The 23,926-nt window shown below is 49.1% G+C and overlaps 7 protein-coding genes across 7 annotated transcripts; 2 read left to right on the top strand and 5 right to left on the bottom strand.

Annotated features, from left to right (window-relative positions):
- Positions 1-2,780: 2,780 nt before the first annotated feature.
- On the top strand, positions 2,781-4,107 carry ecm33 (GPI-anchored protein Ecm33; the record flags this gene model as incomplete). The annotated part of the gene is made up of 3 exons (XM_043297215.1): positions 2,781-2,841; positions 2,912-3,752; positions 3,810-4,107. 3 exons carry the CDS (start codon positions 2,781-2,783, stop codon positions 4,105-4,107), a joined length of 1,200 nt encoding a protein of 399 aa, XP_043153150.1.
- Positions 4,108-4,899: 792 nt separating this feature from the next.
- Positions 4,900-5,662, bottom strand: Asppvi_000910 (E2 SUMO-conjugating protein UBC9; the record flags this gene model as incomplete). The annotated part of the gene is made up of 4 exons (XM_043297214.1): positions 4,900-5,153; positions 5,257-5,280; positions 5,372-5,532; positions 5,628-5,662. 4 exons carry the CDS (start codon positions 5,660-5,662, stop codon positions 4,900-4,902), a joined length of 474 nt encoding a protein of 157 aa, XP_043153149.1.
- A 1,068-nt stretch (positions 5,663-6,730) lies between these two features.
- On the bottom strand, positions 6,731-8,611 carry Asppvi_000909 (putative G-patch DNA repair protein (Drt111); the record flags this gene model as incomplete). Its single annotated transcript, XM_043297213.1, has 5 exons — positions 6,731-6,832; positions 6,890-6,982; positions 7,033-7,850; positions 7,908-8,324; positions 8,428-8,611. 5 exons carry the CDS (start codon positions 8,609-8,611, stop codon positions 6,731-6,733), a joined length of 1,614 nt encoding a protein of 537 aa, XP_043153148.1.
- Positions 8,612-9,085: 474 nt separating this feature from the next.
- Positions 9,086-10,800, top strand: Asppvi_000908 (acyl--CoA ligase; the record flags this gene model as incomplete). Its single annotated transcript, XM_043297212.1, has 4 exons — positions 9,086-9,619; positions 9,683-9,719; positions 9,771-10,642; positions 10,705-10,800. 4 exons carry the CDS (start codon positions 9,086-9,088, stop codon positions 10,798-10,800), a joined length of 1,539 nt encoding a protein of 512 aa, XP_043153147.1.
- Positions 10,801-10,942: 142 nt separating this feature from the next.
- On the bottom strand, positions 10,943-11,487 carry Asppvi_000907 (uncharacterized protein; the record flags this gene model as incomplete). Its single annotated transcript, XM_043297211.1, has 4 exons — positions 10,943-10,972; positions 11,032-11,192; positions 11,276-11,331; positions 11,408-11,487. 4 exons carry the CDS (start codon positions 11,485-11,487, stop codon positions 10,943-10,945), a joined length of 327 nt encoding a protein of 108 aa, XP_043153146.1.
- A 1,195-nt stretch (positions 11,488-12,682) lies between these two features.
- On the bottom strand, positions 12,683-14,154 carry Asppvi_000906 (ANP1/MMN9/VAN1 family protein; the record flags this gene model as incomplete). Its single annotated transcript, XM_043297210.1, has 5 exons — positions 12,683-12,849; positions 12,907-13,122; positions 13,178-13,225; positions 13,283-13,914; positions 13,982-14,154. The coding sequence occupies 5 exons, from the start codon at positions 14,152-14,154 to the stop codon at positions 12,683-12,685; spliced, it is 1,236 nt and encodes a 411-aa protein (XP_043153145.1).
- Positions 14,155-15,669: 1,515 nt separating this feature from the next.
- Positions 15,670-16,895, bottom strand: Asppvi_000905 (putative HLH DNA binding domain protein; the record flags this gene model as incomplete). The annotated part of the gene is made up of 2 exons (XM_043297209.1): positions 15,670-16,747; positions 16,837-16,895. 2 exons carry the CDS (start codon positions 16,893-16,895, stop codon positions 15,670-15,672), a joined length of 1,137 nt encoding a protein of 378 aa, XP_043153144.1.
- Between the last annotated feature and the right edge of the window lie 7,031 nt (positions 16,896-23,926).

Here is a 23,926-nt window from a genome sequence, read left to right as displayed (position 1 = left end):
ACCAAGAACTTATCCATTATTGTGATATGCAAATAGCCATGGATATCAGTGGAGCTCTTTGACTCCTAATCATAACTGGGCAGTGTGGATGCGAAAAGAACTCTGAAGGGACCGAGACGCAAACATTGACAGTCATGGATCATTGATCCCCTAAACATACAATGGCCAGATGAAGCGAGCCCGCAACTAGAAGAATTGATTTTGATAAAGCCCCATAATATAATTGGTCGGCTCCTTGCTCTATAGATCATGATCTGTTGAACTATTCAATGACTAACTGGTTATATGTGATTACATTAGTGCCATGCTCATCGGGCCTTTCTTTCTGCACACCATACTTACTTGACAGGCGAGTCACCATAGAGAATGTACAGTACCTGAAGAATCAAGTAGACAGTCTAGAATTTGAGGTGAATTGACTTGGCGATCCCTCAGGTTTGCATATTTTTAGCTCTATCTATAATTTTGCCATGAAGGCATAGCTTCACAATTGCAGGATTGTTTCGTGGATCCGCTAACCTACTTAAGTGGGTCTGACCAATATATGAAGTCTCTTCGATGGTACTGGTAAGTTACAGAACTTATTTTGTTACCTATGATCCTAGGTTGGGAGAACACTCCTAACGTCGATATAAGAATGCGATTATTGAGCTGTTGAGAAATTGAGTACTTTGTATCATTATTTCCAGACTGTGCCAACGTGTGCGGTGTACTAGGAGTTGCGTATACAGTTAGCTACCCGCGCAGAGCTTGCCAAAGAAAGGAAGAAGCAATATCGGGCCGCACGCATACTCGCCACTTAATTAGGTAGTTTTAGTCTGGCCGTCTCAATTGAGGTCCCAGTCGCCTAGTGGACGGCACTTTGCCTACTTTGCCTTGTGCCTGACCCCAGTGGCATAATGATGATGAAAACATACTTAGACTAGAGCTCTGTAGCGTTGGCGGGAGGATCGTGGGATCCAGGAAACTTCATGGACAATAATCTATCTACACAGTACATAGTAGAACGACACTCTAATATTATGGAGTAGATAGCCAGGAAATAAAATGTAGTACCCTATTTTTAACGTTCAATAGAGATCGTTTGCATGGCAGAAAGTGGCAGGATTGACAATATATCAATCTAGCTTGCAAACGGCGCAATGGATTTCTGAATCCCAACCTCCTTGAGGCTTTTGATATTCTCACATTCCATAATCCGTAGCCCAGGTGATGACACTCATGCCAGGAGAGCGTACCCATTGCTTCGAGAATTTCGTCTTGTTGCCGAACTTGTTGTCTCGCCATCAAAGACATGGCTTACTCCTTATTAAGGATTCCAGTTTCTGAAACAATAACATTCTAAATGCCTTACACCATATTGATTAACTATAGCTGCTTCCATCGAAAGTCCTCTGAACCTGGACAAACTGAACCGAATTGTAGATAGCGCTAGTGCTAGTCATAGCAAAAGGCATTCGTGGTTAAGTATCATCGATTATGAATGATTGGATGTGGCTATTATTTGTTTACAATGTTGCATTTGGATTTATCTTGGGGAGGGAGTCTGGCCACGGCAAACAATTTAACTAAAATCTTGTCGATACTTATGTATTTCAGAAAATGTATCAATTGTATGGATTACAGCAAGTAAGGTACTTGTTCACTGGTTCAAGAGATAGTTCAAACCCATCCTTTTTCCTAGATGACGGCTTATGGCCAAGAGATTTGATGTAATTAGGTTCGTACTCCTGTACTATTGCTGCAAAGGAAATAGCGACCTTTATAACAGATCATACCTTTATTGCTGGTTCAAGAGGATCAACAATAAATGGGATACAAATTCTGACGATTACCAAATTGTATTGTAACCAGGAACATACCTAACCTACGTCCAAGATTACGTATCTCAACCACCTCGGCCACGATAAACAAAAGGGAATGGTGCGCTTTGAATGGTCAAAAATGACGGGAACCAGAATGGAGCCACGGGGCGAATCATTGGTGAAGCATTGCTGCACAATTATTGGTGACAAAGTGTTACAGAACGGAGCTAACTAGGAGCAACGGGCTCATTTCCGAGCTTGAGAATCAGGATTCCTGGAGCGCAAATCTGGCTTGTGACGCACCTAGTGTATTTTCCAGTGTATTAGTCTCTGAATTCATCACTGGGAAAAAAATAAGGACCTAAGTAAAAAATAGTAACTGTCTTACAAGAAGATGTGCATCAAGTAAGTTTACCGGTCCCGGCGCTGGGGCCACGCCTCCTTTCTTGTCTTGTCCTCCCTAAAGGCACTTTCCTTTCCCACTGCCTTGTCTTTTTGAAGGTTCCTTTCCAGTCCATCCCATCCAGTCTTTTTGTTCTCTTTTCTTCTCCTTCTTTCCCTTCATTCTTCTTCTTGTTCATCCAACGTGCTTGCCTAATTAGTCCACTTTCGTTGAAGGAATCACCGCTTACAGCTTCTCCTTCGTTTCGACCTCACCTTCTTTCGCTCGTTCATCTAATTTTGTCTGCCAAACTTCTGCAGCTACTGCCATCCGCCCATATTGACCTCTTAAGGGCCGAGCATCGCCCGTTCTACATCTCTAGCCCATTGATCATTGGTAAGTCTCATCACGTCCATCTCTATCTCTCTTCTCTTCCCCCTCTCTCATCTCCTCTTTCATTATATTCGCAGTGCGGTCTTTTTCTGCTCGCGAAGATGGATTGTCGTGGGACCATTTCTTGACCGCAGCCTCCGAAGCCTCCTAATGGCATTACTGACCTTGTTTTGAGTATTTAGTATAAACAACATTTAGCAATGGCTTTCCTCAAGTACGCTCTTCCTGTCCTGGCTGCAGCCCAGGCGGTCTTTGCTGCCGGTGAGTGAACCATCACCCTCGACTCCGACGAATCAGAAATTGCGAGGGTGGGAGCTGATTGTTTGCACAGACTGCGGTAAGGCCGGTGAGACCATCACGATTAACAGCCAGAGCGATGCCGATGGCTACGCCTCCTGCTCGACCATCAAGGGTACCATCGAGATCGACCAGCACATCTCGGGCGCTATTACCTTCAACAGTGTGAAGCAGATTGACGGCACCCTCAGCTGCACCGGTGGCGCCAACATCTCTACCATCTCGGCGCCTATGCTGAACTCCATCGCCGAAGCTTTCAAGCTGAATGGCCTTACCACTCTGACCACCCTCAGCTTCCCCTCTCTTACGAGTGTGGGATCGATCGAATGGACTGCTCTGCCTCAGCTTCAGAGTCTTGAATTTACCAAGGGTGTCAAGGAGGCCGGTGATGTCACGATCACCAACACCGGTCTGGCTAGCCTGAACGGTATCTCTCTGAACACCGTTGGTCGGTTCGACATCACTGAGAACACGCAGCTCAAGTCCATCAACATCAACAACCTCAAGAACGCAACTGACCTGATCAACTTTGCTGGTAACCTGAACTCCCTTGAGGTGGAGCTGCCCAACCTCTCCAGTGGTACCAACATGACCTTCCGCAACGTCAGCGCTGTCTCCATCCCCTCTCTCCACAATCTGACCGGCCAGCTTGGCTTCTGGGGTGACTCCTTCACGTCTTTCAGCGCTCCCAACCTGACCTCGACCGGTGACCTGGTTTTCAACGCCAACACCAAACTCACTAACATCAGCATGCCAGCTCTCGAGAATGTCAACGGTGGTTTCCTGATTACCCGTAACGACAAGCTCAGCACCATTGATGTGCCCTCCCTGCAGGTCGTTACTGGTGCCGTTGACTTCAGCGGCAATTTCGACGAGTAAGTGGCCTTTTTCTGCCGGCCGAAATATGGCACAATATGCTAATCAAATCACAGGGTGAACATGCCCAAGCTCGAGAACGTCAAGGGCCAGTTCAACTTGCAGAGCACCGGAAACTTCAGCTGCACCAGCTTTGACAAGGCCAAATCCGACAAGATCATTAAAGGTGCCTACAAGTGCAAGGGTGGGGAGCCCAACCCTACTACAAAGGACGGATCTTCTGGCACCACCACCACTAGCAGCGGCAGCTCTGCTTCTGCTTCCAAGTCTAGCGCTGCTGATCTCAACGCTGCTAACCTCCCCGCTCTCGGATTCGCCGCCGTTTTTGGAGCTCTGGTGCAGTACGTTTTGTAAAGGATGGCCGATATCAGGAAATTGCATGTGGTTTTGTTTGTTTTCCAAAACTCCTCCTGGGGGTGTGTAGAGTTGTCTAATAAGCCATGGTTTTTTTGATTGCAGTGCTTTTACTGTTTTTATGATAATAATCAAATCTCATTTGAGCAACCTTACAAAAGTTCAAGACCTGAATCTACTCGCCGGATGGTGTGTGGAGGCTGTTGCCTCTTGCGCAGTTAACACTGATTAGATGGCGGCTGTGCTTGACGTCGTGCGGACTTTGTAAGATCTGCGTAAGATTATCTGCAGTAGGTACAAACAAGTCGTGGACATAGCACAAGCTCGTGTATGTGCATCAGATCGGATACATGCATGCATATATCCGACACCTGCACCAGGACACGCATCCGTGGGAGTTTGTTTTCCTGGGAAACTACTCATGGTATCATGGAAGACGACAGGTTGAGCATTCAGAGACCTCTATGTGCGTTACTTCACGGATGAAATCTCGCGACTAGGTAAGGGAAAAAAGCGGACAGAAGAAGAGAGCAACATTCAGTTGGAGCCGTTCGCTTTTATCAATTGAGAACGCCACGCTAAGAGAAAGCCGAAACACTGGAAGACAGAAAAGGGATATGAATCAAGCAGATGCAACTAGATCATATGGAAACGAGCGTCAACCGCCCTTTGTTCTGGGAGGTGGCCGCGATGTGATGGGCGCCGTACCGTAAATTAAGAGCATTCATTAGACCGAAGGAGAATACGAGATTTGGAAAGTTCATCGTCATCCGCATAACAAATCTCAGACTTCTAGAGAGCAGGATTCTCCTTGACAACCTGGCGCACGCGCCGCTCGTACGCCGGCCGGTCCTTCTTGAATAAGTTGTATGCTTCAGCTTGCGCGGGGGACTCTGGGTTCGGGTCGTCGAGTAAGTCTTGGATTCCCAGAAGGATCTGCTTAATTGTGATGGCGGGCTTCCAGGCTTCTTCTTCGTTGAGGATTGAGAGACAGACGGTGCCGGAGGGGTAGACGTTGGGGTGGAAGAGTGGGGGGACGAATTTGCCTGTGTCGTTTGCGACGTCAGATTCAACGATCTCAAAAGGATGCAGAAGAGGTGGCAATATAGATGGATATATCATGCCAGTAGTCAGGAAGGAAATACGTACATTTCGGCGGCTTGGTCGGATATTCTATTCCAGTAAGAGAATGGTCAGCACATTCGCCTGCTATACAAGGACCGAGCACCAGCACGAGCACAAGCACAAGCACAGGCAGGCTTACCATCTGGAAAGACAACGTCGAGCTTGAACAGCCCGCCTTCCCACAGCGTATTCGCTTTCCCCGGGATACCGCATTCCCAGCGCTTCAAATCCAGCACGCCCTGAGGTGTCCGATGAGGCTTTGCGTAGAAGCCAAACGGGTGGTCTCGTCGCCATTGCTTCCTGCGCGTGGGGGTGTTAGTTTCTGGGTTGCTGTCGGATGCGGAGTCGTGGATGTGTTTGCGCGGCGCGAGGGTGACCTGGGCTGGTAGACATACCGTTCTTCTGTGAGGCGGTTTAAACACAGGGACATGGTGAGTCGGCGATGTGAAGTGGTTACAGGACGAGATTTGCTTTAAGGTCGGAAGAGGCGATTACGGTGAGTTCTTGGAGGAAATGACCAAGGAGGATTCGTCGCGGAGGATATATAGAGAGGGAGAATGGAGACAGGTAAGAAAGGAGGAAGTGAGAGGAAAGAGATAAGAGTCACAGACTAAGAGGCTCCAAGTGAATGGCCACCAGATGAGGCTTTTCCAGTGTTGCTTAATGATTTGATACCCCACAGCCAATCGGGTCTCCACTGATAAATCTCACAGTAATGATCATGTGACCTCTATAGTTTTCAGTGGCCAACGTGCGGAAGGAGATGGAAGCATAAAGGTACCCATGTTTGTCCGCCAGGTTGTGTTAACAGAATAAGGTGATTAAGAAAATGTCTTCTCTAGTGATCAGCATGGACAATCAAGCGCTGTTCTGCTTTATACGCCTAGAATAGCCAACACAAAGAACAGCAAGTTGGATCAATCTTAGCGCTGTCCCAAGACTCAAGTATCGCCTCAGGTATCTTCATCTGCGCTACACTAGCATTCGTTTTTGATATGCCGCTTCGTTGGAAATGCAGAATTGTCACTCTCCGTGTCCTTTGCCCCATACCGATCCCAGCTACTGCTGTTACATATCCTGCATACATGTAGTCAGATTTGGGTATGACTGCTATAGTAACAAGACATTGAATTTCGCAGTGATATGAGTTTGCACACTGGTGCAACGTCAGCAAATCCCTCAAGTGGAGCCTCGGAGCGGCAGAGTCAGGATCGCTTGATATTCCAAGCACGGGGTTGGCAGACAAGAAGCCCGCCAGGAAATCGATGAAGCGCAAGGCTGCTGCTATCCTAAAGACGCGAAAGTCCGCACCTACACGGATGGAGTCGAAAGGTTTGAGCTCGCAATCATCTGATTTTCATAGTTTCATAATGTTCATCTGTCCAGACATTATCACGGCAGATAACATGACCTCAGAAGGCAGGCCCGAGTCATATCATTGACTGACTAGCAATGAAACCCATGGATGTGCTGTACGTGTTCCTTGTTCCTATGCTTGCTACCGATCGTCATATATCCCTTCTTCGAATTTCTGAGTGTCATAGAAACGTGCTGTGATTGTGTTGCCGTTGAACACTCGGCCTTCTAGGGCATTCACCGCCTGATACATTTTGTTAGCGCCCGGACTGGATGGCCGTCTGAATTCTGAAATACTCACGCGTAAGGCCGATAACTGGTTAGTAAATTTGACGAAGACCGGCACTGGGGAACCAGATTCACGGGAAATGAAGACACGCTCCACACGACCGTACTGTTTTAGTGTTAGATGGTAGCAACCCAGTCATAAACAGAGAAGCGTACCTTTTCTGAGCATTCCTCGCCAATCTCTTGCATCAGCCCGCCGTCTTGATCACCCTCGAGTTCAGCATCCAGATCCATCCCCTCAAGCATACCCTTGAGGACGATGACTTCGCTCATACGGCCGAACTTGCCCTCCTCTTCATCCGCTTTCCTCTTACCACCAATGATTTTGCCCCTGCCAGCAGGAGTAACAAAACCACCGCCTTCCGAGTCTGGCCGCTTCTTTTGCTTCTCGACTTTGACCTGCAACGGTTTGACGATACCCGAACCCGTGGCACCCAAGCCAGATCCCTTGGTCCACCCATACTTCGCCAGCAATCTCTCAGCAAATCCCTTTTGTCCCGGTCGGAGTGAGCGCTGGCCATCTTCTTCGTCGGGTACTTCCTCCGCAGGCTCTTCCTTCGCAAAGACTTCTTCAAGCTCMGCTTCTGTGGCGGGAATATCTTCCGGAGGCGGAGGCAGGGTATATCGGACCGGCGCACGAGAGATAGTGGCAGAGGCTGGCTGCAGCGCATCCAACGGCCGAGACGGAGGCGGAGGAGGCGGCTGCAGTGCAGGCTGAGCTGCTGCCGCCATTTGCACCCGTCTCAGGTAGGCATATTCACCGGTGGGGTCATCCGGAATTGGAGCAGACGGCTCTTCTGGGGGAGGCGGAGGCGGAGGCGGCGTCTGAACAGACATTAATGTATCCGGTTGACCTGCCGTCATGCGCGCGCGTCGAGCAAATGCATCGTCTCCTGTGGCCTCATCGAGCGGTGCAGGAGGGATATCGTTGAGATTAGGCGGAGGCGCGAAACTCTTTGGAGGCGCAAATTGTCCTGCAAAAAATTGTGAGCAATTGAAACGTTCGCAGCCGCATACAAAGGAAAGCATACTGTTCATTGGTCTCGATTCATCGTCGCTATACGAGTTCCTGCTCGGCGACCGTGCCATCCGGTGTGCGTAGAGGCGATCTTTCCACTCGCGCACCTCGGCAATCTGCTCATCACTATGCTTATACTCTTCGTAGATGTTCGGTCTTGAAGGGTCGTAGATGTCATCCCAATTCTGGACGAACGCCTGCGCTTCTCGGTTCTTCTTGCGCTTTTTGCGCCCGCCACGCTGTCTCTTCTCGCCAACGTAGAATCCATTGACATCGTCATCCTCGGTTGCCGCCCAGTCCGCAAGAGTAGTCTTCACGGGAGGAGCCGGCGCAGACGCAGTAGCAGGGGTAGTCTTAGGTAGCGCTGGTTTCGGCTTAGGCTTCTGAGCCGCTAGCTGTGGTCTTTTCGTAGGCTGAAATCGAAGAGAAGCTGAATACCCGAGAAGAGAAGAAGGCCAAGTGAGCAATCAGATCGTCAAAATGGGATACATGAAGAGAACTTCTCGATCACGAAAGAAGGGTATGAGCTCTACCAGCATTTAATTGCTGCTTTTTGGCAGCTGAATCATCTGTCTGTGAGTCGCCTTCCGAAGCCTGCTTGAAGACAACCGGAGCGCGAGAAATTGTTCCGGGAGAGGATGTATTGGACGATGGGTCGAGGAGATTCGCATAGAGAGACAGGCCTCCCCCTTTGGATGGGGTCGAATCCGAGGCCATGGATAAAAGTATAAAAGAATAAGACGTAGGCAGAGAACAGAAGAGATAGTTCAATACATAAGACGGAGAAACAAGATCTATAACATTGTTCCTGCGAGGAGGATGGTTGAAGAGTTGGAGATGCGGAGTAATTCCATGCATAAGGATGTTTGCTCGACTTGCACTGTTTGCCATATTTGGCTTCCTTACATAATCCACCCGGGGCCACCCGCTCAGGAGAAAGGACAGGGGAGGAAGAGCGCGAAACTGGGGCCTACGAGAACTGACGACTAATCCGAGCTTTCGCAACTAAGTCCGAGGACCCATGGGTTTGACCATCATGGATATAATAATGGCGCATCTACGTCAGTTGCGTAAGATACGTGAGTCGTATCCGCAGAATCCCTACGTTCAACCTGTATCATCTATCCTAGATATCTATCTTTTCCATCACTGTAAATAACCCCTAAACGGCCAAGGCACACCATAAGAAGGATGGCCACTCTAGCACAGTCCCTCTCGCCGGACAGTCCGAGTGTTGCAGTGATAGTACCTCATAAGCCGTCGGCCTTGTCGGTCTCCTACCAACAGCTTCATGACCATATCGCCGACTTTCAAGTCAAACTTGCTAGACTGGGGGTTGGCCATGGAGCTGCAGTATCACTTGCTCTGGTCAATTCCCTGGAATTCATAGTCTCTTTCTTGGCTACATCATGGCAGCGAGCTATCGCAGCTCCCCTCAACCCGGCATACAAGCAGGAGGAGTTTGAGTTCTACATCGATGACCTCAGCTCTAACCTGGTGTTGATTCCACGGGGCTCTTTTGCGCAAAACGGCCCTGCTGTGCAGGCTGGTAGAAAATACAACGCTGCCATCGCGGAGTGTTACTGGGATGGGAAGGAGGTTGTACTAGACGTCAAGGAACTGGGCAAACACGCAGGAAAGGGCAGCACTGGTATCCTCGAAGCACAGCCTGATGATATTGCCCTTGTTTTGCACACCAGTGGGACAACTGGAAGACCCAAAGCTGTATGGCCCCTTTAACGCTTACGCCTGAGCGAGACCCTCATACTGATCATAATATGGGAGCAGGTCCCGTTAACACACAAGAACCTTGCCACCACCATGAGTAAGTGAATAACACAGTATGGCATAGTCAAAATTTACTGACCGCTCACAGAGAATATCCGGGATACATATCAGTTAACTTCCGAGGATCGGACGTACTTGGTGATGCCTCTATTCCACGTTCATGGGCTGCTGGCCGGCTTCCTCGCCCCTCTCTTCTCAGGAGGCTCTGTGATAGTACCGCTCAAGTTCTCTGCCTCGGATTTCTGGCAAGATTTCGTAACTCACCAGGCGAACTGGTACACTGCTGTGCCTACGATCCACCAGATCCTCCTAAAGACCCCTCTGCCAAATCCCATTCCCAGGATCCGCTTCATCCGCTCATGCTCGTCGCCCCTTTCTCCCAAGACTTTTGAGGATCTGGAAAGAACTTTCAAGGCCCCCGTTCTGGAAGCGTACGCGATGACAGAGGCCGCACACCAGATGACGAGTAACCCTCTCCCACCGGGAAAGCGCCAACCCGGCAGTGTTGGCATCGGACAAGGCGTAGAGGTCAAGATCCTCGATCAAGCTGGCCAGGAAGTGCCTCAAGGCAGAGAGGGGGAGATTTGCGTCCGTGGTGACAACGTGACCAAGGGATACCTGAACAACCCGGCTGCCAACAAGTCGTCCTTCACCAAGGACGGATTCTTCCGCACGGGAGACCAGGGGAAGAAGGACCGCGACGGCTACGTTATCATCACCGGCCGTATCAAGGAGCTCATCAACAAGGGCGGAGAGAAGATCAGCCCTATCGAACTTGACAACACGCTGCTGTCTCATCCCCAGGTTGCGGAAGCAGTCTGTTTCGCTATCCCGGACGAGGGCCACTACGGAGAGGATATCGGAGCAACGGTCGTCTTGAAGAGTGGCGGCGCTGCAACCGAAGCGGACCTCAAGGCATGGGTGGCCGGGAAGCTTGCCAAATTCAAAACCCCGAAGCAGGTATGCAAATGTTCTTGTGGCCAACGTGTCTTCCTGAGCAATGAACTAACGCCATACAACAGGTCTGGATAGTCACGCAGATTCCAAAGACGGCAACGGGAAAGATCCAGCGTCGCAAGGTAGCAGAGGCGATGCTCCGGCCCAAGGCGAAGCTGTAGTCGCGTGCATATTGTATATATGAACAAACTTCTGAGAGTAGATAGCAGCACCATCGCTTGGGTAGATTACCAGACTTATCATCAATGTATTATCTCACACAAATACATTACTTGTTCATAGTGTCCCACCCAACTCTAGTACTCACAGTGCCGTCCGAACAGCAGTTTTGAACTGAACCACCATTAGCCCCAACGAGCAAGCAAGCCAGTCAAAGAAACCTAATCACGTACCGGAATAATCTGCGCCTTCTCCATATCCCACACCCCACTCCGAACATAGATATCCTTGCTCAAGAGCTCCCGCGCCTGTTCCTCGCTCTCGGCCATCATCAACAACGCACTGCCCTTGAACGAGGGCGTGCCCTCGGTAGAATGCGACTCCAGCATAGCCCCTGCTCAACTCACTTAGCCATTTCCTCTGCAAGGAACATCGAGGCCAAATGCCAAAGGAAAAAAAAGCTCGCAAGATACTCACCTCCCATCGTGATCACCCCATCCGCGACCTGGGGCTTGACGCCCTCCAGGTGGGAGCTGCAAACCCATCTCAGTACCATATCTCGTAAACCCTAGCCGGAAAGTGTCATAGGGCGGTAAAAGAGTGACTTACGCGCGCACCTCCAGCCTCTTAGCCAGAGCATCCGGCTTATCAGGCAGGATGCAGAGGAACTCATGCTTGGTGGAAGCCATGATGGTAGTCGAGAATGCTCGGGCGAATGATCGGTTGAGGAAAGCGGGGGAGCTGAGTCTGGTTAGATGGAACATGAGTGTTGATGAGGTGGGTGAGAAAGGTAGGAGGCTTAAATATCTACTGGTTTTGTTCGTATCCCTCGGTACTATAATTCGCATTAAAGCCGGGATGGGTAGGTTCGGCGTGGGGCAGAGGACCGTGTCACTATGTGGGGAAATGTCCTACACCTGCACCGGATAACTTAACGAACATGATGCGAGACGACTAGGACGTTAGCAATGCTTGCTTCTTAACAACGCGATTTACTGCCAATCGGTATGCAACTACATGGTCACTGTCATAATCTTCATTGGTCGGATGAATCTGATAATGTCGCGAGGTAGCAGCAGCTGTTGTGGCTCACCAGATGGGCTCAAAAAGATGTCGAAGACTTGGTATGCTTGTCAGAAATTCACTTTGTGTAAGTACATATATACGTATGTACATGAATGGTTGCGACCTCGATGCTGATCTGCCTCCCTCTCCATCTCAACTTGACATCAACGCCTTGGACGCGCCCTGGCCGGTTATGATGTCTCTCTGCCAAATGCTCCCAGGCATTCATTCAATGTATCTCTGCATGATAGACGAGCACAAGTCTGAGGACAACGTCATTGACTGATCCAGACTCGGAAGACAACTGGGAACGACTCTCGAACAACGAACTGGTGAACGGAGATAAGGGCGATCCCAAGAGACAGCAAAGACAGATTGATAGCGTCAGGGTCGTCAGGTCGGTCTGCCTGATTGCAGAAAGATCACGGACAAGACTCAGGCAGCTATGAGGTCAATCAATCAGTCGACCAGTCAACTCTATAATCCTCCAAATACCGCTGAACAACGTCCCCGAAGCGCCAAGGAAACAGCACATAAAAATCCCTAGAACACAACACGAAGAAGATTGAAAATTATTGATATCTTAGATATCCGTTTCGAAACATCACTGAAGAAAACAAGAGCATAGAGATGAATAGCTGGAAATGTAACCAGCAATGATGAATATGGTTGAGAACTCCACGCAATCATCCTGACGGCAACTGCGTCAGATATCTGTGGACAAACGGGTATTGAGCGTAAATTGGAGAGGTGGTCTTTCAGGTCTACTTTGGCAAACCTGAATGCATGGATGAGGCCATTGACTCATATCGTTGATTTTTAGTACGCTTTGCGATCCCCGAGGTTGCCTGGCTTCTCTTCGGTGTCGATGTGCCACACAATGTAATTCGGCAAGCCGTACACCTCGTATCCAGCCCGCTTGGCCATACGGGCAAACCCCTCCGTTTCAGCCTGGTTCTCGAACGCATAGGCTGGGAAGTTGATGCCTATAATATGGACGGTTAGAACTCAAATGTACGTGGTGATGACAGAAATGCACCAACCTGAACGGTGAACGTCTGCCTTGACCAGAATGTTGACACCACCGATGCCGTCAAGCTCAACCTCCTCGTCCTTATTCTTCCTCCAGTCACCCATTCCAACGAGGTATTCCCGACCTGTATCATATTCCTTGTATCCCTCAGCAAGAACAGTGTCCGGGTCCAAAGTCTGTCTCAATCTGCGGCCTTTGTCGGATTCGATCCACGAATTGTAGTCAACTAACGATTGTCAGTAAATGATGCTTCCCAAACATGGAAACAGGCATGCACATACAGCGACCCTCAATATCACGACCGTCCTTGTAACGATGGAACCAAATGTCTGGAACAGAATAATACGTTAGCGCTGAAGCAACTGGAACAGAAGAGTTCGACATACTAGGAACAAGGATGTCCCTATTGTGGGAAATAAAATCTTCCAGAATAGTTGGAGGGCTGTCAACGATATCAACGTCTCTCCAGTAAACCCAGGAGTGATCAGGTTTCAAAGCGGAGTAGAGTAGGTAATTGCGAGCTCGGGCGATAGCCTTGCGCCGGGGGCCCTGAGCCGCAAAGGAGTGTCGATCCTCAACATTCATGCCAGTATCAGCTCCGAATTCCTTTTGAACGATTGTCGCGCTGCGGAAAGCAATTTTATCTTCCACTTGATCTTGGATTCTGTTCAGCTCCCTGGCAAGAACAGCGAGTGTGTCATCCTGAGAGTCGCCAACAAGGAACGCCAGATCAATAAGCTCATGGGGGTAAGTGATGTTGTAGAGGAGATCGAAGTATTTTTCCAGATGAGGCGCGGCATCTCTCAAAGGAGTGAGGATCAGCACCCGCTCCTTGTTCTCCTTAGCTTCACGGGTGGAACGAATGCCGTTGAGGTCGACATTGATAATGCTGCTGTCGTTTACGACATAGGGCTCATGGTGGTTAAAAATCACGGGAGTCTGAGTATGCGCCATCCATGCATTCATCTCGTTGATGGTCATTTCCATTGGAGATTTGGGGGGGCCATAGCAGTAGAAACTGATCACACCAACCCCTTGTCAGAACCACTTCACAATTGTGTCATGACGACCGAATGGATACTCACTTTTGCATTCCAGATGCTGACTTGCTGATTCCACGCCATAATAAGATCAAAATGCCTGTGAGAGCTAAAGATATCAAGAATCGCGGTCGTGTAAAGAGAACAACAACGGCCCTCCAGGGAGGGAGTCGAGCTTTGGCCGACTTCCACGTTACGCCTCCCTTAGGAAGAAGCATCTTTGCGATATGCGACCAGAGAATGCGCTGCGACTGGCGAGATACCGTTCGATTACTCGGAAAATCGTCACGGTTTGGAGACGGCAACGATTCCTGGAAGAAGGTGTGTTGGGGACACTCAACGTCGAACGGAGATAACCAGCCGACCGCACGGTAGATGTAAATCCTCGAAGCTGTTCACAAGGAACCTTGAATCGACACAATTCGAAGTAACTTTTCAAGAGTCGGCCTGGCTGGCACCGGAACGAGAGGAAAGGAGTCGATAACGCGATAAATTGCGAAGTAGGGAGGAATGGCTTGGTGGAGATGGGGAAAAAAGGTGGTCTTGCGGAAGGGTGCGGCCAGTAGGGCACCGCAAGAGAGGAGACAACAAACGAGTGTAAATGGAGCCAAAAGTAATTATGAAATAAATGTATATCTAAGACGAAGGGAAAAAAGAAAACCAAAGGTCCAGCGAAAATCGAAGATGGGTGACGATGCTGCCAGAGAATCAGGCCGTTTTGGGAGAAGGAAAAACGAGCCGTGGAAGGACGGGGAGTTTTCTGAGTACGTAGTACAATCTGGGAACGGGGACGGCAGAGCCCAGAACGTAGAACAAGTCCACCCTTGGATTATCACTTTCTATAGCTAGCGGTCAAATCAACTGTGGAACTTTATCACTAATATTATCATCACTGCAGATTGGTTCTAAAATAGCATTAATCTGAAGCTCTAGAATTGATATTCTGTTCGATATCTCGTCAATATTGTGGTGTTCTCGACCATCTTCATCAACAACCACCATCGTGGCGAAAAGGGGTTGTTCTTGGCAGTTGGTCGAGCCGTCGAGGCGCTTCCCATTCGCCAACTGGAGAGATTTGCTATCTCGAGATTTATCTAGATGCCTCAGCATTGTAAATTTGGATGCAGTTCGAAGCGTAGCCAATCGAATATGATAGAAATCGAAATTCTGTGGCTATTATTCATGAATCATGTATTTGCTGGTGTGTACAGCCCATTATGTCCTTCAGGCATATCATAATGTTCAATAGTGGCAGAGATAACAAACCGAAACCAGCTCCTAACGTTTCGCATATACGGGAGCATGAAGGAAACCAACAGCAGCCAGCCCAGAAACGACATATATTCCAAACACCAAGTTTCCGCAGGGAAACAGAACCAAACAAAGGAAATACACAAAGGAATCGAACAGCCCACTCTGAAATCCACCCATCATTTCCTTTTCCTTTCAAATGCACCGCCCGTTTTCTCCAATGTTCGCCGACAAATGCACCATAAATATTCTATAATCCACGAGATAAGTTGAGAGATAACCGACGTCGAACGTTCGAAACTGCAGAATGAAAAAGCGCATCACTGTTTTCAGAGTTGATGTTGATACAATGCAAACGCTCAACCGCGATAGACAATCGAAAGCAAGCCGGTTCAGGACGACAACCATTCTATGACCCAGGGAAACTCATGACAGAAGGACGACCTTTGAAGTCACCACAATAATAGTTGCATTTCTCTGCATCACGGTGATGGGATCAGAGATTCGCGCCGCGAATGTGCGACCGAATAAGCTGTTTGAGGAAATACAGGTGATGAAGGTCCTGTCATCGGAGGAGTGGCGGAGAGAAAGGTGTGTCCGAAGGACTGCCCGTGGGAGGAGCCTGGATGCAAGGACTCGGGGGCGGCGCTCGGGGCGGTGATCCCATCACAGACGACTCGTAAGCCAGGAAGCACATTGTGAGTCTTGGCTTCAGGGACCTGCGCCAGAGGACGAGGGCTCGTTTGCTCGCTCTTGGGCGACCGGAACATGTGCTCGTACGATTTGAGCTGAAACTCGAGTGCTTGGTTTCGCTCTTCCAGCAGCTGATTCTCCTGCTTCAGAACCTTGATCTGCTGCTGGGCTGTCTGGTGCTGCTGCTGCAGGTTCGCCACCAATTGCTGGAGTTGCATGCAGCGGATCTGGGGCTGCAGTTTCTCTGACAGCTGTCGGGGCATTTCATTCTCCTGGCGAATCAGGTGCACGATGATCAGCAGCATGAAGTCGATGAGGAAGATGGCTCCCTGAACGATATGTTCCTTGGATTCCGGCAAGCTCTTGGCCGGGTTCCAGCCTGCCCGTTCAAGAAAGAAGTCATGAATCCGGCTATCAAGCTCCCGGTGCAATTGGCTGAGGTTCTTGCGTCGGTTTCCTTCGGCAATGCGATGCTTCTCTCGCTGATCATCAACATCGGCAGAGATCATGCTTCCCTTGCGCTTTCTTCCGCACAATTGCTGCAGTGGTGGCTTTCGACTGATGTTCTTAGGGGCAATCAAGCTCAGCAGGTCGGCCGGAGAGAGTTCCTGAGACCAGTCAAAGGCCTTGCGAGGCGTCAAACTGTCGGGCCAGGAGCTGTCGGCGGAGTTGGCTGGAGAGGGAGGAGTCACAATGTGCTCTGAAACCGGCCACGGCGACTTGGCGGGGAAAGTGTCATGTGGGCTGGGTGGGCTGGGAGCAAAAATGTTGGAAGTGAATGGGTTAAACGGTCCCCGAGGCAATGGCTCCGCTCGAGGAAGAGGAGGTAATTTGCGGTCATCGCCCAGATCTACAGGCCCGGATGAGCTGTTTGAGATGGAGCGTATGCTGCTACGGAGGGAAAGGTACGTCAGTCGCACAACATTTTGAAACGATGACAGACGTTGATCACTCACGGCAAAGCGCGGCGCTGAGAGATCTCGTCGCAACTCGACGGCATGTCGTCAAACATCATGGTTCCTGCTGTGTGTGTTGCAGGTGGCTGAGAGCGGAACGGTCAAGTCTGTCTGTCTCACCGTGTAGACACTGTGATAGATGACTTCCAGAAGTGTTCTGTATGTGTAGGTATGGCGGGTATGTACGTAGCCTTGCTTGGTGGGTATGTCTCAGAGAAACAGCAAGAGACGGGAACGTAGAAGATAGAGAAACAATGGTTCTCGTGTTGAACTGTTGACACAAGGTTGATGCAAGCAGGTGAGACACTTGTTTTAGAATTGAGAGATATAGCTCAAGGGGGATGCTTGGGACAAAGCGAGGGATTCCACGAGGCTATGTGAACAGATGAAGAACTCAAAGCTGCTTGTTCTGTGGATAAGGTGCGAACCCGCTGCATGTTTTATATCTGAATGCAGGATGGCGAACGAGGGATGAAGGAGAGGAGAAAGAGAAGGAGTTCGGCTTAGTGGGTGGCGCTCAGACGTGCAGTGGATGAGCTGCAAGCAAAAATGGAGCTCGAATCTCTGATCTCTTCTCCAAAGTGTGAGCGTATCTATCCAAATTGAGGATGTATCAACTATCGGCTAGGCAGATCTGCGACCACCCCAAATCGGAAATGGGGAAGGGAATTAGGAATTACAGTATCTAGAGCATGTGGGCAATAGAAAATGGGTCTGGTCTAGAAAATGACTTACTTAATGGCAGGAATAATAAAATGGGTCATTGACATGGCTTCCTGGTCAATCCCTACGTACTGATGTGCAGAGGCCCACCAAGCCACAGCAGCATCTTTCCAGGTCCATCCCATGATGGCGGGGAAGTAAGAATCGCATTCCGGGAGAGTTTGGTCTCGACACCCACTAATCAGTTACTGCAATCAATCTATGGGGTAGGGAATTGTCTAGATAGTATCTAGATAGTGTTCGGGAAGCGTGGCCCCGTTTGGATTATCTCTGTCACAAAACCTTAAGGGCACAGACGGCACTATACGTAAGTACCTCACATAACATATGTGGCTCGCACTAACTGGCATATGAGGAGAAAAGCAGATCGACGAATCAACGTGCTGTTCGAATGACCACGCTGTTTGCGTTGGATAGGGATCGGAGACCCTTGATTTGTCACCGCTGCTGTGGATTTTTGATCTACACGGGTAGAAGACATCGATTCCCCTTGCATCACTGCCATCAATACTTCAATATACTTTGATCAGGCCAATAATGGCCATGGCCTTATCCTCTCGGGCTCCTTCAGCTCCAAGCAAAGCATTGAGTCCCCGAAGATAGTGTGAGTGTAATCGTACACGCGAGAGAACAGAGAAAACGTTTCCAGTAATGTGTGGATGAGCGAGATCATTGAAGATTCTGTGGCTGTTACGGAACTGCCAATCCGGCTTTGCTTTTGCTCTTTCTGGGGTAAGAGACGCAGCTCAATGAATATGATCCCTATGGAGAGGAGGATTCCCAATTCCAGATGCCCTAGACCCATTCCATGGTCGAAGAAGCAATCGGAAACAGCCTCCATCTGCGTTCATCCCGATCTGGAGTTTGGAGATGCTGCCGATGCGTCCCCCTTGTCTACTTTCTGCAGTGGTGATACAGTGGTACTGCCAGAATGACAAAAGTACTGGCAAGCGATCAACTGGACTAATATAGTGATGGCACAGATAAATATCCGACGCACAGGCAGACGCAAAGCCTCCACATTGCGGGTCGTCATTGCCTCAGGCTCCACAAATCCTGACCAGAATCAAATAGCACGAAGCAAGGATCTGAGCTGCTTGAAGAGCGAAGAGCTTGGGACAGCTGAGCAAAAATACCCGAGACGCTCTGCGAGGAGGCAATCGAGCAATCATTGATGGCGATAATGATTGTCCATGGCAATGCTCCCGTCGGGCATACCGTGCCTATAACTACTATTGAGCTTGATGAACACGACAAAATCGGCGTCGGCTGGACCGAGCATGTTCATCAATAAAACTCTCAATTCTCTACAGAGTACGTCTGCCTACTCAACCGGGTGAGGCCGAATAACTCACCCATCCAGCCCTAGATCCCTGAAGGGATCAAGCCTCGAAGCCTCGAGAGGACCACTCGATGATCGCCACCAGCCCGAGGCAGGCCCGTCTACATGGATCACGGGGAGAACCCAGCGACCAGGATCAGATGGCTGACAGACTCATGGCTCCGACGTTCTGGGCTTCTTCCGTCTTGGGATAATGGTGACTGGCCTGCTAAAGCCACAAAACGTCAATAAGTAAGACATTGCCCAGTCAGGTTGGCCAAAGTGATTTGGAATTCATCTCAATCAACGACATCTCCAACGGACACGCATACCGTTGATTCTGAGGACGCCACTCTGACTCAACAGGCGTTAGAAATAGAATGCGCAGTACCGAGAGGTGTTGCTTCTATGTTTATTTTCTACTGTACTGTCTATCGGATTCAAAGCCAGCTCCGTAACTTGTCATTATACTGCAATGCCAGGGAACATCAATGAAGGCCTACTGATAATGGGTGGAATTTCAAATCTTGAGGCAATGGGGCAGCCACTAAATGTGCTTTCGCCATCAAATCCCTAGATAGCAAAGACCGAAAAGGAAACACGCCAAACAGGGCAACTTAATTAGTATTGAGTAGGGGCACTCAGTAGTTGACAAGACAGGAAGCAAATATCAATAATGCTCAGTCTCCATAAGATAGTTATGCATGTACATACATCCGTACCGTATATCTGACTGTCTTATAATATCCATGTATGTGCAGTAGGCAGTAAAGTGCTGCATAGCATATCCATAACTCGCACTAAACATGCGCCCCGAGCCAGTAAAAGCGGGTCCCTGGCAAAAGGAAATAAGAGCTGTCATATTCATGGCCCCGGATCTATGAAGAAATCAAACGGATCTGACGCCTCCTTTCTTTTCTCCTATTTTTTTTATGTTTTATTTTTTTTGTTCCTTTTTCCCTCTCCTTCACTCGCAGGCTCGCAGCCCTGAGGTTTCAGCTAGCCTGCCCCACGTTCAATCCCCATGGAAGGCGAATCCTGGAAGCCATCCGCCGTGCGTAATGACTTGTGATTGACAATAAGATACATCATCAATTTTCCTTTGCTCTGAGCCTCTGACTGATCCTCGTCACGTTCCATCAAAAGTTGGGGAATTGCTATTCTGGGCATCGCTCGCCCTCGGCGATGATTTTGGGTACTAGGCGCTATGCAATATGCAGTGCATATCCCCTGCCTTCGAAGTCCGAATGGGCTTCTCTCTGCTTCTATTTAGATGCCTCTTGGGGAAGAACCAGTTGACTTGGGTCTGATTCATTAGCAGTCCCAGGGAGCAATAACGGAGACTCTGACATAAGTACCAAGCCCCTGTTTGGATTGATTGCCATGGGGACGTGGTTGATCCAGGCGTGCTAAACACGAGAGTACTAGATACTGATTAGGAATTAGCTGCTTAAGTTTTCCGCATAATCGTGTTCGCCTTAAACAAACTCCAGACTACTCGGTACAATCAAGGGATCCTCGCAAGACACATTTTTCGTGACGGTCGATTTCTGTTCGCTCGAATGACTGATTGATTGATAGTTCGACAGATTGAGATTGCATGCAGAGCAACAATTGTCCGGCACGAACCATTCACGGACCTCGACTCGATTAGTTTCAGAAGTACAGTGCATAGAGTTCGACGTGTACCTACATGAGTCTCTTTGCAGCATATGGGACTACGGTTATCCTTGCAAAATTTAGGAACCCCGATGATAACCTCACGGATGTTCTTTAGAAACCCCTGCTGAAATTGTCCGGCCGGGTTTGGGAGTTGATCGAAGTGGGCCTCATTTATTCACGAAGGTGGTAGATCACGATATGTGGACATCTGATGGTCTAGTTTGCATGAAGTACTCGACCCTATGTGATGAAGTCCTCCGGATACGCTACTCAGATACTACACTGAAACATCCTGTCAGATAGAATGATCGTCAAGTTCAAAAGCACCAGCGAGTAGTGAGTTTTCCTCAGCCTTATTGGCAATTTGGTGTAGAGTAGAAAGGTATTGTGATTTGCGAGGATTCGCAGATTGACCACCTCAGTATGTAGTAGCAGTTTTAGTGGTATTTAGAGAGTTTTAGAAGGAGACTAAGGGCAGTCGCGTGAGGTCTAAGTGCCCATCGGATCTCATCCAGACCAACGGGTTCACACTCAAACTCCATTAATTCAAACATTAATCCGTTTGGTCTGGAATTAGCTTCCTCCTTCCAGGGTTGTAGTCAAATAGTCGATACTACGGAGTACTTCCGCCGTCTGTTACGGCTTATCGATTTTGCTTTTTGTTCTCTAGGACCATTGCTGTCGACGGGCCTTTCTATTTACCTTCTGATGAAGACGTAGTCAGACCAGTTCAGATGCTCAATCCGTCACTGACTCGCTGTACACTACTATGCTGTACTATACTCTGTATATTTGCGTAGCTACATCAGGTTAGAACCTAAACGTCCGAGGTAAGCACTACCAGAAAGGCAACTGATCGAAACTCAAATGAAACCATCTTTGACAGGTCATAAAAATGCAAATGGGGTTTGTTTCAAACCCAACCATCGTTATGTTAGCATTTAATCAACAGTCAACAGTCTCTGGTCTGAATCAGAGCGCTGTCCATGTTTACCTATCGACTCGGACTAGGCGAGCTCCGACAAATGCTGCTTTATCAGGGTGGTATTTGCCTGAGGTCCCAAGTCCAACACAACCATTTAGATAGGTGGTGAGACAGACAAAGGCTAAACCCGTTTGCGCTTCTCTTGGCGCTGTTCATCCGGAAAGGCGTTGGCGCTGTGGCTAAAACTGTAAAATCGGACACAGACGTCTTCCCCGTTTCCTCACCCATCAGAATGATCCAATAGATATGCAGACCAGTGCCCAGAGTCTCCCGTCAGGGTATGGGGAGACAGGGATGCCCCTGCATGAGAATTGCGAGACTCTTCATGTATCGACTTCTTCTGGGAGCACGACCATAATCAGCAATGTTTAGCGTCCTGGAAGCTGGATGTAAGATCAACTCGTGCTATGGTTTCGCTTGCTCTACTCAAGCAATGCCTTTTTTCTTTTCTTGGATATTATTTCTGATGCTTCAAGCTAAGTGGGACGAAGACGGATAGCGCGGGAGATGGTCATGCCTCTCGCCTACTATGGAATATTCAACCTGTACCAAAGCAGCTGGTTACAAATTGCCAATTGCCACTCGAGCAAGGCATGAATAGATATTCCATCCTCTACGCGACCAATCCTATACAGTCTTATGCATAATACCTCAAGACTCGGACCCTTGAGACTTGACTCCCATCCAAAGTCTAGGCCTGACGATAGACGACGCCATTCAAATACATTGCAGATATTGACTGTGCCCTGTATCAAGAGTCAATGCATCAGTTGCATCGATTACTGCAGCTTCGATCGGATGTCACTAAACATGCAATTGATCTTCTCCTGCCCGTGCAGTCGCATTCTGGACACGAAACCTTACTATGGCCCTTAGTCTGAGCTATGCCCATGTCCAAACCCCGACGTACCTTACCTACCGGGAAGGTGGAGGCCCATGGGTCCATGGTAGGTGGCTAATTGTATTGATCACTCGCAATCGCCTCATGCAAGGTATCGTAGACCTTGATATCTATCGTAAGTTCATTTCCAGGTGCAATAAGCAGTCCACAATTTACATATTGATTCCAAATTGTGTTGCCGCCTCTTATCGTTCATGTTCCGCGAGGAAGGACTTATGTTAGCTATTTTTGTATCTTGCAACAATCTCCAGATTTGTGCACAGATATAATCATGGTGTCCCGGTTTGGACTGTTCTGGCACTGTGGATCATGCATCTAAGTGCGCCTTGGATTATGGAAGTAGTGTACTTGGGAGAATAGGTAGCCATGGCGGTGGTCAAGGTTCAGCAGCCGTATTGGTGAGCTGATGATCATCGCCCCTTCAGCTCGACACGGACGCCGGGTCAGTCTATCCGCTGGGGCGAACATACCCATTTAGAGTATCTAGGGCTACAATAGATCGTCAGGGCGATCCATCGAGGCACGGATCAGGAGGTAAGCTCCGTATCTACGTGATGTAACCCTCTCAATTAGCATCTGGAGCACCAGCGGGGAATAGTAAGTAGATGGAACCTTCGAGGCTTCTTGCCTCTTCAGAAAAGGCTGCTACCTCAGACCTCGAAACTCCAGTCTAGGCTGGACAATTCTACAGGTATCAAAGCACCCGCAACTCCCTGCCGCACGAGTGGCGAACGAACCCTGAGCCCAAGCACCCATTGCGACGTGTAGAAACCCCAGCAGATGGCGACCTGGTTATGCTGGCACAGCTTCATGAGTCTAGAACACCTGCTGCAAGACAGAAGAGCATCAAACCTCTCGTGTGACTATGACCCCGTCCGCGTATGACATGCATATGCGATCCCAGAAGGCACGCTGGCCGCTGCGTGCCAGTGCTAAGGACTATTGAGCTTTTGGACATGTCGAGCTCGAGGCATCTTCGCGAGTGTTCGTCGACCTCGAAGTTTGAACAGGCCAGCATCGGACTATGACGTCCAAATTTGACACCTGTGGTCATTTAGAATGCCCACAAGCAGGAAATCTCCATTAATCGTACTCAATATTGACTAACCCTCTCCTCCAGATGACGCTGTTACTCACCGTGGAGCAGGATTCGTATATTTTCAGCTTCAGTCTTTAACTCACGGTCTCCGATTTACTTGGTTTTCAGAGTGTCGGCCTGCAGATCCTTCGTTCGCAAGGTTGTGTCAAAGGCGTCGACGAGCATGAGTCCCTGCTGCCAAAGAGCAGCACGACTCGACGCGGCAATGTGCCCCTGATCCCCGATTATGACTCCCCCAGCGAGCAACTCGTGGACAGCTCAATCGCTGACTTTGAGGACTATCATAAACAGGTTTTTACACGAGGTTCTCTGCGTCATTCAGACAGAAACCTGTGGGTTTCCTTTCCCTTCCGCTTCTGTCTTGAGTTACGTCAGTTTGAAAACGCTAAGCTCCAGATC

This window comes from Aspergillus pseudoviridinutans (assembly GCF_018340605.1).
Source record: "Aspergillus pseudoviridinutans IFM 55266 DNA, scaffold_1, whole genome shotgun sequence".
NCBI classification, from domain to species: domain Eukaryota; kingdom Fungi; phylum Ascomycota; class Eurotiomycetes; order Eurotiales; family Aspergillaceae; genus Aspergillus; species Aspergillus pseudoviridinutans.
The sequence above is the reverse complement of the archived record's forward strand: the minus strand, read 5'-3'. Positions and strand labels throughout refer to the sequence as shown.